This window comes from Artemia franciscana, chromosome 2, assembly GCF_032884065.1.
Source record: "Artemia franciscana chromosome 2, ASM3288406v1, whole genome shotgun sequence".
NCBI classification, from domain to species: Eukaryota; Metazoa; Arthropoda; class Branchiopoda; order Anostraca; family Artemiidae; genus Artemia; species Artemia franciscana.
This window is the reverse complement of record NC_088864.1, coordinates 27,386,505-27,401,265: the sequence shown is the minus strand read 5'-3', so window position 1 is coordinate 27,401,265 and position 14,761 is coordinate 27,386,505. Positions and strand designations below refer to the sequence as shown.

The 14,761-nt window shown below is 34.8% G+C and overlaps 1 protein-coding gene across 2 annotated transcripts in view; it reads left to right on the top strand.

Annotated features, from left to right (window-relative positions):
- LOC136039474 (protein still life, isoform SIF type 1-like) overlaps positions 1 to 14,761 on the top strand; it is a 263,198-nt gene that overhangs the window by 174,491 nt on the left and 73,946 nt on the right. For both annotated transcript variants that reach the window (XM_065723265.1, XM_065723255.1), the window contains 2 exons: positions 4,220 to 4,390; positions 11,744 to 11,930. In XM_065723265.1, coding sequence (XP_065579337.1) covers positions 4,220 to 4,390; positions 11,744 to 11,930 — 358 coding nt within the window. The remainder of the gene's footprint in view (positions 1 to 4,219; positions 4,391 to 11,743; positions 11,931 to 14,761) is intronic.

Here is a 14,761-nt window from a genome sequence, read left to right as displayed (position 1 = left end):
CTTCACTGGAGACTGGCTGTTTAAAACATAGACAATATAACATCAAAGGTGGTCAGTTATAGTGATGCTAGACAAAGACCCTGGTGACGACGGCCGTTAAAAAGAAGCAAACCGTAGCCTTTAGACCTATGGGAAGACAGGAGAAAAAATTACCCTCCTTCCTCAAAAATAAATTTGGATTTCCAATGTAACATAAAAGGTGGTCAGGTATAGTGATAGACCCTGCTGGCGACGGCCGTTAAAAGAAGCAAACCATAGCCTGTAGCCCTATGGGAAGACAGGAGAAAAAATTAACCTCCTTCCTCGAAAATAAATTTGAAGTTCCCTTACCTTCTCCCCCCCCCCTCGAAGAAATAAAGCCCTCCTGAAGGTATCTTCATCCCATAACAAGCCGTGAGATTAACAAAACTACTTATAAGATTCGTCACTATTTTAACTAAACCTACCGACCGTTTTTATGGCACTTGGTATTAACCAAGTGACATATAGCAATCGCCAATTCTGTCGGTCTGTCTGTCGTTCCCGGTTTTGCTATTTTAGGCACTTCCAGGTAAGTTAGGACGACGAAATTTGGCAAGCGTATCAGGGACCGGACCAGATTAAATTAGAAATAGTCCTTTTCCCGATTTGACCATCTGGGGGGGGAGTGGGGGGCCGGTTAATTCGCAAAAAATAGAAAAAATGAAGTATTTTTAACTTATGAGTGGGTGATTGGATCTTAATGAAATTTGATGTTTGGAATGATATTGTGTCTCAGAGCTCTTATTTTAAATCCCGACCGGATCTGATGACATTGGGGGGAGTTGGAGGGGGGAAACCTAAAGTCCTGGTTTTGCTACTTTAGGCACTTCCAGGTAAGCTAGGACGATGAAATTTGGCAAGCGTATCAGGAACCGGACCAGATTAAATTAGAAATAGTCGTTTTCCCGATTTGACCATCTGGGGGGGGGGAGTGGGGGGCCGGTTACTTCGGAAAAATAGAAAAATGAAGTATTTTCAACTTATGAGCGGGTGATTGGATCTTAATGAAATTTGATGTTTGGAATGATATTGTGTCTCAGAACTCTTATTTTAAATCCCGACCGGATCTGATGATATTGGGGGGAAGTTGGAGGGGGGAAACCTATAGAGTGGAGGGATTGGGATGAAACTTGATGGGAAAAATAAGCGCAAGTCCCAGATACATGATTGACATAATCGGAACTGATTCGCTCTCTTTGAAGTAGTTGGGGGGGGGGGGATTAATTCTTAAAAATTAGAAAAAATTAGGTATTTTCAACTTACGAACGGGTGATCGGATCTCAATGAAATTTGATGTTTAGAAGGATATCGTGTCTTAGAGCTCTTATTTTAAATCCCGACCGGATCTGGTGACGGGGAGTTGGGAGGGGGAAACCTAAAACTTGGAAAACACTTAGAGTGGAGGGATCGGGATGAAACATGGTGGGAAAAATAAACACAAGTCCTAGATAGATGATTGACATAAACGGAACGGATCCGCTCTCTTTGGGGTAGTTGGGGGGGGGGGGGGTATTTCTGAAAAATTAAAAAAATGAGGGATTTTTAACTTACGAACGGGTGATCGGATCTCAATGAAATTTGATATTTAGTAGGATATCGTTGCTCAGAACTCTTATTTTAAACCCGACCGGATCTAGTGACATTGGGGGGGGGGGAGTTGGGAGGGGGAAACCTAAAACTTGGCAAACACTTAGAGTGGAGGGATCGGGATGAAACTTGGTGGGAAAAAACACGAGTCCTAGATACATGATTGACATAATCAGAACGGATCCGCTCTCTTTGGGGTAGTGGGGGGGGGGGGTTAATTCTGAAAAATTAGAAAAAATGAGGTATTTTTAACTTACGAACGGGTGATTGGATCTCCATGGAATTTGATATTTAGAAGGATATCGTGTCTCAAAGCTCTTATTTTAAATCCTGACCGGATCTGGTGACATTGGGGGAAGTTTGGGGTGGGGAAACCTAAAATGATTGAAAACGCTTAGATTGGAGGGATTGGGATGAAACTTGGTTGGAAAAATAAGCAGAAGTCTTGCATACGTGATTTACATAATTTGAACGGATCCGCTCAATTGGGTGGGGGGTAATTCTGAAAAATAAGAAAAAATGACGTATTTTTAACTTACGAAGAGTGATCGGATCTTCATGAAACTTCATATTTAGAATTACCTCGTAACTCAGATATCTTATTTTAAATCTCAACCGGATCAAGCGTAATTAGGGGGGGGCAAACCTGTCTACAATACGTGACTGAGATAACTGGACCGGATCTGCTCTCTTTGGTGTAATTGGGGGGGGGGTAATTTTGAAAATTGAGGTATTTGTAACTTACGAAAGGGTGACCAGATCTTAATGAAATTTGATATTTAGAAGGCTCTTGTGCTTTAAAGTTGTAATTTCAAATTCCGACCAGATCCTGTGACATTCGGGGGAGTTGGAGGGGGAAACCGGAATTCTTGAAAAACATGAAAATTGGGGTATTTTTATCTTACGAATAGATGATCGGATCGTAATGAAATTTGATTTTCAGAAGGAATTCATGTCTCAGAGCTCTTATTGCAAATCTCGACCAGATCTTTTGACATTGGGGGGAGTTGGAGGGGGAAATCTTGGAAAAACACTGGGAGTGGAGGAATCGGGATGAAGCTTAGTGGATAGAATAAACTAATGTCCTTGATACGTGATTGACAGAATCGTACTGGATTCGCTCTCTTTGGGGGAGCTGGGGGGAGGGGTTCAGTGATTTGGCGAGTTCGGTGCTTCTGGACGTGCTAGGGCGATGAAAATTGGTAGGCGTGTCAGGGAGCTGCACAATTTGACTTGATAAAGTCGTTTTCCCAGATACGACCATCTGGGGGGGCAAAAGGGAGATGAAAAATTAGAAAAAATTAGGGATTTATAACTTACGAGTGGGTGATCGGATCTTAATGAATTTTCATATTTAGAAGGACTTTGTGATTCATAGCTCTTATTTTAAATCTTGACCGGCATTAAGCCAATTATTTTCCTTTTTAAATCAATCCATTGATTCATAGAATTTTGTTAGAGCTCATACCATATGATCTCTTGGCTCTTAGCTCTTCTCGCCTCGTCACAAGTGCTATATGAGCTCTTAGCTCTTGTTATATTGAGAAATGCTTGCTCCGGCGTCAGGTTATCTATAACGTCATGTGGTGTTTCAGAAACAGGTTCTTACTAGGTATATAGATAGTTGTACAAGTATTTAGTGACTTTGTTCTATTTGCGTATAATGCAGATATAATTCCTTTACTGGTGATTTAGTTGGTCAAAAGTAAAAAGCCAAAATGCCAATTTTTCATTTACCTTGATAGGACTTTGCATTCATTATATAAAAAAGAGTCTTGTTTGCCTAATGCTTCGGATGGTAATCTCGGAAGAAAGGAAAATTTTCGGAGCCGAAGCACATTATTTTAGCTGGGAAATAATCCTTGTATTTCTAAAAATCTCGCATTCAAAAGAAAAGCATAACAGTAGAAAAGTATAGCAGTTCTTTTTTATATTTGAGAATTAATTTGTGGTTTTGGGGAATTCCCCTTATAAATAGCTGCGATACAAAAACAGAAAAACGCGTAAAACAATTCAAAGACAAAATTAAATTTGAGATGAAATGAAATGCAAGGATAAAATTGGAACGGCAAAATTTCTTTGAAAAAATGCAAATTTTATATTCATAGAATGCTGTCTGGTCCTTACGCAAGGGGGACTTCTCCCCTTCCAAATGTTTGAATAGAAAGAATTTAATAAAAGAAATAAATATCCTCCTCCATATTATCATACAAACAAGTAAGTGGACGGGAAGGGTGTTTTAGGTTTTGCCACCTCAAAAATTTCGGCATTTTAAACTCCTAAGAGCCAACTAATAGATTTATTTCGTATGCAGTTGTTAATCTCGGTATGAGTATCCTGTCCCCACACAAGTTTTTAGTTTATGTATATTAGAATAAATTTTGAGATATTCCCAGGTAAAGAATAAATGCTTACATGCGAATTGATTCCCCGACCGTGTATTGCACTCCCGGCCGAAAGCATTGAATCAGGAGATCAGTACCTGCGCAATGCATACCATTGGTCAGCATGCGAGAAAGTTAAGAATGGAAGATCGGCCAAAAATGTCATTTATAAGTTTCGCAACTTGAATTCAAAATCCCTTTGTTTCTAACTTTTTTTTTGTTTCTAGTCTGTAAATGTTGCGATTCGGGATGGAATGACGGTTGAAGAGTTTTTGTCAGCAGCTTGTAATCGCAGAGGTGTAAATCCAGCTGAACATTTTGTGAGAGTCAAAAAACGAAGGAATATGGACGCGTCCAATCATTTTGTTCCTCATCGTGGCGATCCAATAGATTCTTATGTAAGGCAGATATCTGAAGAATTAGACGTTTAAATGCATATCACTCTTTCCAACCCATTTCAATGAAAAATACAAATTGATATAGTGTTAATGTCTATGTTTTCTTCACTAGTGGTTCTCGCGCTTATTTTTTTATATAGAGTAAATTTTCACGCATACCTAAAGTAGCTCTCCTACTTTAAGACCATTAGAATCATAAGCATTAAAATTTGTGGGAATCCTTTTGGTAGTCAATTTAAGATTGTTTTGTCTTAATCGTGGGAAATCAATCTTGATTAACATTAATGACTGGCAGATTGGCTTTCAACCTCTGTTCTAGACAAGAGCATTATTGTATATTGTGTTTTCCATTCTTCCTTATTTTGGTTCTCGCTCTAAATGAATTATCTAGCTATTTTCTTCTTTTGAATGTTTTATTAGAAAAAAAAAATAAGACTACTTAGAGGTTTCTTGTCCAGAATTCCTTGAAAGAACGAGCGTTTTTATAATGGACCAAAAAAAAAATCACTCAAGAAGAGTAATATTTTAATAGTCATTACATCTTCTTCGTTTGCTGAATAGCATGTCCTATTTTATTACTTCGATTATCTTCCTCCTTTACTCTAGAAAATACTCATTCATTTATTTAGTTATCTTGTGTCAGGGCCGTATCAAGGATTTTGTAGGGGGTTGTGGCGGGGGGCATTACAAGCAAAACTTTTCAAAACGTCTAAAAAATTTGTTTATATGCATTTTGTTCAGTTTTTACGAGTCTGACAAACATTTCTTGGGGGATTTCAAACCCCCTAACCCCTCTTGATACGGTCTTGTCTAGCAGCATTGATAAATTTAGGACATATTTGAATAAGTTAAGGTAAATTATTAAGATAAACATTTTAAAGATAAAATACGGCTAGTGGACATTAAATTGAAATTAACAAGCGATGCTAAACTTACAAACTTTTTAATGTTTTGCTTTATTGAGAAAAGTGTAAAAAATAAGTAGAAACAAAACCGGAAGGGTGCGTTAGTGACTAAGTAAAATCTGCAATATGTACAAACTAAAGATAACTTAACTAAGAAACGGCTTCAAGATAACGACCGTCAGTCGTTAGTTTTAATTTTAGTATAGGAGATATGGGATATTCTATATGTCCTCAATGTATCAATGTTTACGGTCTATGCTTTAATTTTGGTGAGGAACTTAATCTTTGGACAGGTTTGTAGGAATGGAAAAAATAGCTATGCAAATAAATTAGAGTTATAAGTTAATTAATTAATTAAACCAATTTCGTAATGCAAGAGTTTTAGATGTAATTATTTTTTGTAACTTTTTTTCGCTGTCTGGAATTTATTCTTATAAAGTATTTAATGCATATAATTCATTTGTAGCTGGTTATTTTATCGTATTATTTTGTCTAACAAACAACTTAAGGGGTTAGAATCTACCCAAGATACTCTTGATAACTAGAACTATCTGGGTAGTATCAGGAAACTTGTTTTGGGGTGAAATATGTTAAGCTTACTTTTGTACTAAATACTTTCAATTTTTAATGGATTGTTTGTTACACATATAGAAAATATTTTTTATGTATTGAAATTTTTTCTTCATCCTGATAAATAGGTATTGTCCCAAAAGTTTTTTTTTCAAGTTGAAAAACGGGAAGACGCAGTTGGCAGTCGAAAAATAACTAAATTTTTAAAGCAAGATTTGTGGTACCGCCAATGACTTGACTATGTACACTATATTATCGTATTTTACATGAAATGTTGAAAAGCTCGTTTAAATGACTTCAATGATATTTATCCGGGAATTAATTCCGCTGAGAGGGATTTTAACGCGGTAACTGAGCTTCGATTAAAGCTTATGGACAGTTATTTCTACCGATCAACTCCTTGGTCAAGACGCGTCCGGCACACGAAGTTATGACGAAATATCTCTTGCTACCCTTATTCTGACAACAAAAACACTTAAAATATTATCAGATGGAGGACATATAAACACCTATACTCAAGAGTGTATCCAGGATTTTTGTTAGGGGAAGTAATCTTCGGAAGATATTTACAAGGAAAAAAAGCTTTAAAAACACTTCAAATTTGTTTATATGCATTTTTGTTACGCCGTACAAGCGTGAAAAATATTGCAGCGTTCTTGTGTTATTTCTACATAAAATGGGCACGACCCATGGTGGAGAGATGATGGACAGATTCAAAGGACAGTAAAAACCGAATAAATCATTATTTTGTTCTTTTTAAATGTTAAAAAATATGTAAGATAATTGAGGGTATACGATTCAGAAAGGAAAGAAAAACAATAGCTATAGCAAGTAAAAAAAATGCTTTCACGTGATTTTTAACCCTAAAAATATCATTATAGAATTAAAAATTATTTTTCTGTTGTTTTTTTGTATAATTTTATTTTTATATAAAAATAATTAATTCAAATCGAAAGAGAAGCAACATTTTCGGAATTTTTCATCTATCTTGGCAAGTTTCAAATCTTTCTACGAAACTCTTTGATTCATGTTTTTAAAATGTTTTCGCACAACGTCTATATTACGTTTGGACCGAATTGATATATGCTTATATCCTACCCTTTATGTCCTACGTGCAATAAATTTTCCTTCTACCATTGTTTGAAGATGCATTTGTGTTGTTTAATTTAAGAGAAAACGGGTCCTTTTTTATTGTAATGATGTGTATTTTGTTTTCTATCTTATTCATGTAAAATGTGAGCATTAATGATTTATCTTTGTCTATCTCTTATTAACCAACCACACAGTAGTGTAATTTAAAAGTCAACTGGTCCTTCTCTTGGAAATCAAAGAATATTGAGGGTGTGAAGATGAGTAGCGTCCTCTCCCCCTAAAAATTCCTTGTCCTCCAAAAAAATCCTCAAAAATGAGTCTGAAGTCAAATTCTAACAAAACATGTAACGATGGAAGTGCAATTAGATTACATTTTTTTAAATTTTACAAAATACGTGCATGCTGTGTTTGTTAAGCAAAGCGGTTTCTGGCTTTACGCTGCGTCAAGATGTGAAATTTAATAGACATGGGCCGAATCTCCTATTGTCAGATACGGAACTTAGAGAACTAGCAATCATTTTAATAATAAATGGGAAAAGGAAATAAAGCAGATTTCGGAAATTTAACTTTTTCTAGTCCTCTATGGGATATTCGTAATATTCTAGCAGGGAGATTATTGAACGAATGGGTTCTTTAAAACTTAAGCAAAGCTTTAAAATACATTTGTATTTAAAGATAAATTTTTTTGAATCATATCCTTTAATTCTAACCTATCTCTTTTGGAATCAGTTATGGAGTATATTGTGCACAGATGTATCTCATTAATTCTTAAACTATTTCCCAGTCTCCCTACTGAATTCCTCGCAAGCTTTACCCAATTATACTCTTAAAATTCTTCTGTCTTTTTTTATAGAAATTACTAAGGATCTCCGAGAATAAAGCTAAAACTATTTTTCATCGAGGTAATGTGTGCCACAGTTACCTCTATTCTTTCTTCTTTTCTTCCAAGTAGCTTGAAACTTACCTAAGCCAATCATAACGGCCAAGGCTTATATTATGGTCAAAAGTTTCCTCTTAAAACGACTTCTATTTTTTTAAGCCCGAGAGGACAAAGGCCCCGTTGTTCTCCTTTTCTAATTATAGCCCCTTCTTCTTTGTCCTCCTTGCTAAGTATATGTAATGGCTGTTGTCAATCTTAAATCATTTTTGCTCCATAAAATATCAGATTAGATAGTTTTGTCTTTTTTGGAAAATAAAGGAATATAAAAGCAAGAGTAATCTTTCTTTCATCGTTATTTTCTTTTTTTTTGCCTTCAAATTCTACTTTGGACTAAAGGTATATATGAAATCTTTATGGCGGTTTCAAGAGGTTTTGATTTCTGTAGATCAGGCTGTTTGAGTCTTCAAGTTTTTATGTTTTTTATGTTTTCTTTCAGGTATATTTTGTGAAGACTTAGTCTTTTAATATTGACAATTTTTTTCTTATTATTTTTGGTTTTAGTATAACGAAAAATGTTGCTCATATCGGTGGCCTCTTTTGGTTATATCAAGACTAAAAACTTTTAAACATGGCAAAAAAATTGCCACTTTATTTTAATTGCCACATATTTGTTGTACATAATTCTTGCGCTTATTTAATTTCATGCTGCAGATTTGTGTCTTCTTCTTATTCATTATTAACCCTGAAAACCTTTTATCAATGAGAAAAGATAAAAGTAAGTCTATGTCAAAGTCTTAGAAAACATTTTCCAAGTGGACTTTTTGCTATACTTACTATTTTGAGTAGCGAGAAAAAGGTCGACTTACGAGCCAATGTAAGGTTCTAACTTAATTTTAGAGTTTACTTCACTGTTCTTCTCAAGAAACGGTTAATAAATGATAGGCCATTTATTTATTTTTTTATTAGCAAAAGAGTCTCCTCTCTTTTTGTCTCCCCTTCCTCTTGATTGGGACTTCGGTGCTCGAAAATACAACGTGACACCATCTCCCTACGTTCGATTTACTTACCATGGTTCCCAGCACGGACCCTTGACGTTCAAAAGTAGCAAATAGTTCTGGGTCTTCTTCGTTATTTTAAGTCAAAGCTTTTAATGCAAATCATCTTGTAAATGAATGCAGTATTCAGTTATTTGTCTCTTTCAGTGATTCCTATTAAACATAAGTATTTCAGTCTCTATTATAGCGTACGTGTCTTTAGAGACTTTAAGCAAACTATAAAAGTTCAAATAATCCTGAATTTTGGAACGCTCATGATCCATCAAACAAAACATAGTATTTCTAGTTTTTTTTTTTATATTTACAGCCTTTTTCAGTCTGATCAAGAGGAGGGAGGTGACATCTTATGTTTCATTCGTAACAGTAAGCAGCATGATTAATTTATCAGAAGTAGTTGCCTCACTGTGGTGTTGATAATGCTCTGCATCAGGAATCGTGGATCGAGTTGGGAAGACATTATGGCCACGTCTTTCGATTTATTTGTGCTGAGAAAGCTTATAACGAATCTTGGCTGTATGATACGATCAAAAACTATCAAATTCGACTGTTTTTTTTGTGTTCCCTGTTCTAATTTTACCTACACCTCTATCATGTGGTAGCAGACAGCGACAGTAATGATAACCGTCTTCACGAGATTGTGTTTCATAGGCAAATTATTTTGGAAAGTTTTTGCCACGGGGTCCATGAATCATGTTGTTTATACCTATTTATTCAACCCAGAGTATTTTTCTTCCTATGGATCGTTTGTATTTGTGTGAGTTTTTGATCCGCCGTAACTGAATACGAATAAGTGGCAAGCCTTATTTTTTATGTTTATGTACTTGCCCAATAAAAGATGTACTTGTCCAAAGATCTTATACTTTGTACATAAGGACATCAGCACGTTCAATTTTTGCTTAAACACACTGATGTATCAAATTCTGTTGACAATGAGCGTTTTGACCAGGCAATAAATTTTCTTCGATCCCTTCCCATGCTTGACTGTATGTCGTTGTAATAAATAGATCGGCCGCATCATATGATCTAATCTATGTCATAGCATTTTGGGCTTGTTGACGTATGTGCTTTGGGCTTCCTAAATGCATGGGCGTAAAACAAAGTTACCCAATCTTCTTTGGCTCATGTCCATGGAGAATTGGTTTAAACAATCTTGATATTGAAGTAAGTGGTTTTTGAAATCCTTACAGTTCATCGAATAAAATTCCAATGAACTGGATTGGAATATGGTCATATTTTTGGTTTCAATGCTTCTTGGGGTTGGATCTATTACTTTTGGAGTTTCGAAGTGATTTCCGTCTTCTTTCACCCTTCCAAAACAAGTAGACATTTCACTGTGAGTTGTTCTTAACATACACACTTCTCTCCAATATCCAGTTGCGACAGGCACACCCCAGGTTAGTATACTGGGACCTACACTTTTCATTTTCTACTAAAATGACATGAGAGGCAACCTTACAAGTCCTTTGCATAACTTTCCCGATGAAATCACAAAACATGTAGTCATAATAAAACAGGAAGCTCTTATCAAAGCCCCTCAGCCTCTTCAAACCGACCTTTTAGAAATTGTTAACTGGTCTAGTGCCTGGATGGTCAGTCTCAATCCATCGAAAACAAAGGAGCTGATGATCTCTCGATCGGAAGTATCATTCATACACCCTAACTTCATCTTCATGAACGAAGCTGACGAGCTTCGTCTCCTCGAAATCCACCTATCCACAGGTTTCTCTTGGAAAACTCATCTCGATCTGGTGAGAACCTCATGAGCAAGAAAGCTGGGGATCACCCTTCGCTGCAAAGACCTTCTACCTCTCAGCTTGATCATCCAAATTTACAAGTCTCGCATCAGACCCATCGACGAGTATGGATGCCCGCTCTATGCTTGTGCTCTCAAACGTTGTTGCCACCACTCCAAAAAATCGATGATACGGCTAATAGGACAGGCTCAGTCGTTCCCCATGACTCTTTCTAATTTGTTAGTGAGAGATTTGATTTAGCGTTGGTGGCTGCTTTCTACAAGTACAGAAATTCACCTCCATCTCTATGGCTTTCTAGAATCGCCTCACCCGTTTTTAAACTGAAAAGACGGACGCAAAGGCACACAGTTCTGTTCAATTATCTTGAGGCTGGTACGTCGTGTATTTGAGAAGAGCTTCGTTCGCCGTTGCAATACGATTGGAATGATTTTCCTGTAAACGTTATCAAGTTATTTTCAATAAAAAGTAAGAAGTGACTTTAAAACTTCAAACAGAATTTACTCCGTATGTGGGGGGGGGGGCTGCCTTCTCTTATATGGCCCGCTCTTCACGCTAAAGTTTTCTAGTACCTTAAAAAGGGTTCAAATTACTAAACGACCCTTGTGTCTTGGGAATCGTTCTTAAAGAATATGGGCAAAAGGTCAAACTTCAGTGTGAAAAGAACTTTTGTGAGGTATAGAGGAGAGAAAAGCCCCTTCATATACGCAATAATTTTGCTCGTTTTAAGTTTTAGTGTTGCTCCTCACTTTCAGTAGAAAATGCTTGTATTTTTTGCTTAATTTAACCATGTTTTAAATATTCCCAGGAAATCCACCTCCCCTTCCATAGAAAATCCCCTCAGAAATAATGCCTCCATCGAATTTTCTCCCACGTAAAATCCTTCCCCTGGAAAATTTCCCAATTTTCAGAGTTTTGTTTGAATCATGTCTATTGTGGGACCGATGTATGTGATTTCTGCTCTAGTTCTAGATTTAGTTTCAGTATTGTTTGAAAACTTGAAGACTCTCTTAGCTTTTAGGAGGTCAAAATGTCTTGAAATTGCCTTTCTTCTAACTCATGCAGTCCTCCCTGACGATAATTATTTCTCTTTGTTCTAGGTCCCAAGTCATGAAATAGTAGAAATATGTGCCAAAGCACTTTACCAAGTTGAGTTGACAAGAACAAGCCTGGAGCACCGATGGGGATTTAGCGTTGAAGCGGAGCTTGTTGAAAACGCTGATAGGCAGGATGAACTGGGTTGCATTGTCTCCAGAGTTGAGGAAACTGGACTCGCTGCTGAAGCCGGTAAATTTAAATAATTTCCCAATAACAACCCATTTCCGAAAATTTTGGAACAACGTTCTTTAACATCGTAATCCTAACGTGACATATAAGAAGATAAAAGCTGGAATTCCTTATTAAATAATATTTGCTGTATTTTAAACAGAAATCGTTGTTTTAGTTCGTATTTGGTTGTGATAATTTAAAATGTCACGTATGCCATTTTGTTCGAAAATGAGACTAGTATAAGAAATACAGGAGCTGGACCACATCATTAATCAATCCAATTTACCCCATTTCCAATTGAATCCATATCGTTTTAGAATGAACTCGTGACATTTTTACAATTTCTCATCATGAGCCTTAAGATCAAAACATGTCTTGTGAAATAAGAATTTTGAATTAATTTAAAAGAGCAGTTTAAATACATTCAATTCTTCCTATACCACTGATAAAATGTAATAATTGAATATGATATAATACTTAATGAATAGTTTGATATCATTATCTAAATAATTACTATTATCTTTCCCTTTTTTTTAATAACCTATAAAATCATACCTTTGTCTAATTTTTTCAATTTTTTCAAAATCAGCTGCTGTAGAATCAAATCGTTTTGGTGTAAAGATATCAACCGCCTCACTTTTAAAATTAATAGTAATAACGAATTTATTTCTATATTTAGTTTTTAAACGTTTCATTGCTTTAATTTCGTATTCAGTTCCTAGATCTAAGTTTTTTTTAACGGTTCGATTGTATTTATTTTCGATTTTAATTTATCTCAAAAGTTTCTCGGTTTATTTGTCGATGATTTTGTTAAAGTTGCTATTGTTAACAACAGTTCCACCATCAATGTTTCTATATTTATATCCTAAATGTAAAAATCTTTGATAAGCATCAGAATAATCCTCAGTATTCTTACTAAAATCACATTTTAAATCTGCTTGTGGATATTTGTATCCATTCACTCTCACTTCAACTCCATTCATATTAATTTGATCAAATGCCATATTATTTTGTGAAGCATATCATCTTTTTCTGTTTTTTGTAATATCGTAACAATTTCAGTTATATTATATTCTTCTGAAATTACTCTCAATGTCAATTGTTTATCAGTTTTATGAACACTACTATTAACACTTTAAGTATTACACGCTTTCCATCTTAATTCAAATGAACTCTTTTTAACTAATTGACCTTCGAACTCATTTCTAATAAATAAACTAGGATACAATGTTGATAGAATCAAAGATAAATACATTATATCTACTTTAAAATTTTTAGAACCCTTTTTTATGACCCTATTATTGTTGCTATTCCTTTTGAACACAATTAGCTGTGTAAAACCCCTAAATACGCGATCAATGTATGGAGAAAATCCAAATAATTTCGATAATGGTACGTAAATACTAACTACATGTTTTCTTTTTGTTTTATTATATCTTTTTAATAGACCACTATTAAATTCATAATTTTTCTTTTTGTTTCAATTGTTTCATTTCCACTTGTTTTTGGAACAGCTTTAAAAGTACTTACAAACTCACTACCATGTGTAAATGAACCAATTGTGTACGTTGTATCTTTATACCAAAACATATTTGTGGTTTTGCTTCTTGAATAATCATCAGAAAATTCTAACAGATTTTTAACGGTTGTTCATATACCAACATAATCAATAGATTCAATTGCTTTACCATTAATGATATATTGAGCATTTCTAAATAAATTAAACCCATTACCTGTTAAAGTAGCCATATCTTCAGCACTTATGTTCGACTCATCATCTAGTGTTATTTTTATTTTTGCATGAAGATAGCTATCACCGGGAAGGATCCAAAGTTCTAAATCATCTTATATAAGTTTAAAGTTTTGATTCTGAAATTAACATTAGTTTCTCTAATTTCCGTAAATTCATATTTCGTTGTTGAATCATCAACTATAAGCTTTCCAAATATTTTCCAGTAAGGAGCAACAACTTCATTGACCTCTATTTAAATACAGAAGAAATTTAATGATTTATATTTCATTTGATAATTTTTAACCCTTTTCCTGTTATCAACGCATTTAAGAGATCTCGACCTTTTCTATCTATATACCTTTTACTATTTCCAATAGCTTCTTTCATCAACATCATTTAACTGTTTTCGACTAAATCGACGAATTCTTTCCCATATTCAATACCTCAATTTTTTTTTTTAACTCTAGTCGAGGCTTAATCATATTAGTATACACTAATGAAGATCTATCTTTTACATTTTTCGAGGAAGTCTTAAATAATTCCGAGTTAGCTATAATCTTATAGAAGCTACAAATACCACTTCCGTATTGTCTTGTGTATAGCAATTGTTTCCTATTAGCCAACATTTATTATAGTGAAAATTTTATTAAACGTTTTTACACCATCATTTGTAAGAGAAAGAGTGAATTAAGACTAATTTACTAACCAATGAACTTTTTTTCGATTTTATTAAGCTTCCTTAAATCTAAAACATAACCATCTTTATCACTATTCAAATCGATAAGTCTACCTATTTGATCTGTTATTGAGATTTTCAAAGAATTAATACATTCCTTTCGATTTATTAAGGAATTAAATAAAAAAAAACAAGTGTTATTAACTGCAAGTAAGGAGCGACATTACAACTTAAAATGAACAGAAATTATTCCATATATGGAAGGGGTTGTCCCCTCTTCAATATCTCGCTCTTTACGCTAAAGCTTTTGATTGTGGAGTGGGGGAGGAGGCCTAGTTGCCCTTCAATTTTTTGGTTACTTAAAACGGCAACTAGAACTTTTAATTTTTTATGAACATTTTTATTAGTAAAAAATATACGTACTTTACGAATTGACTTACG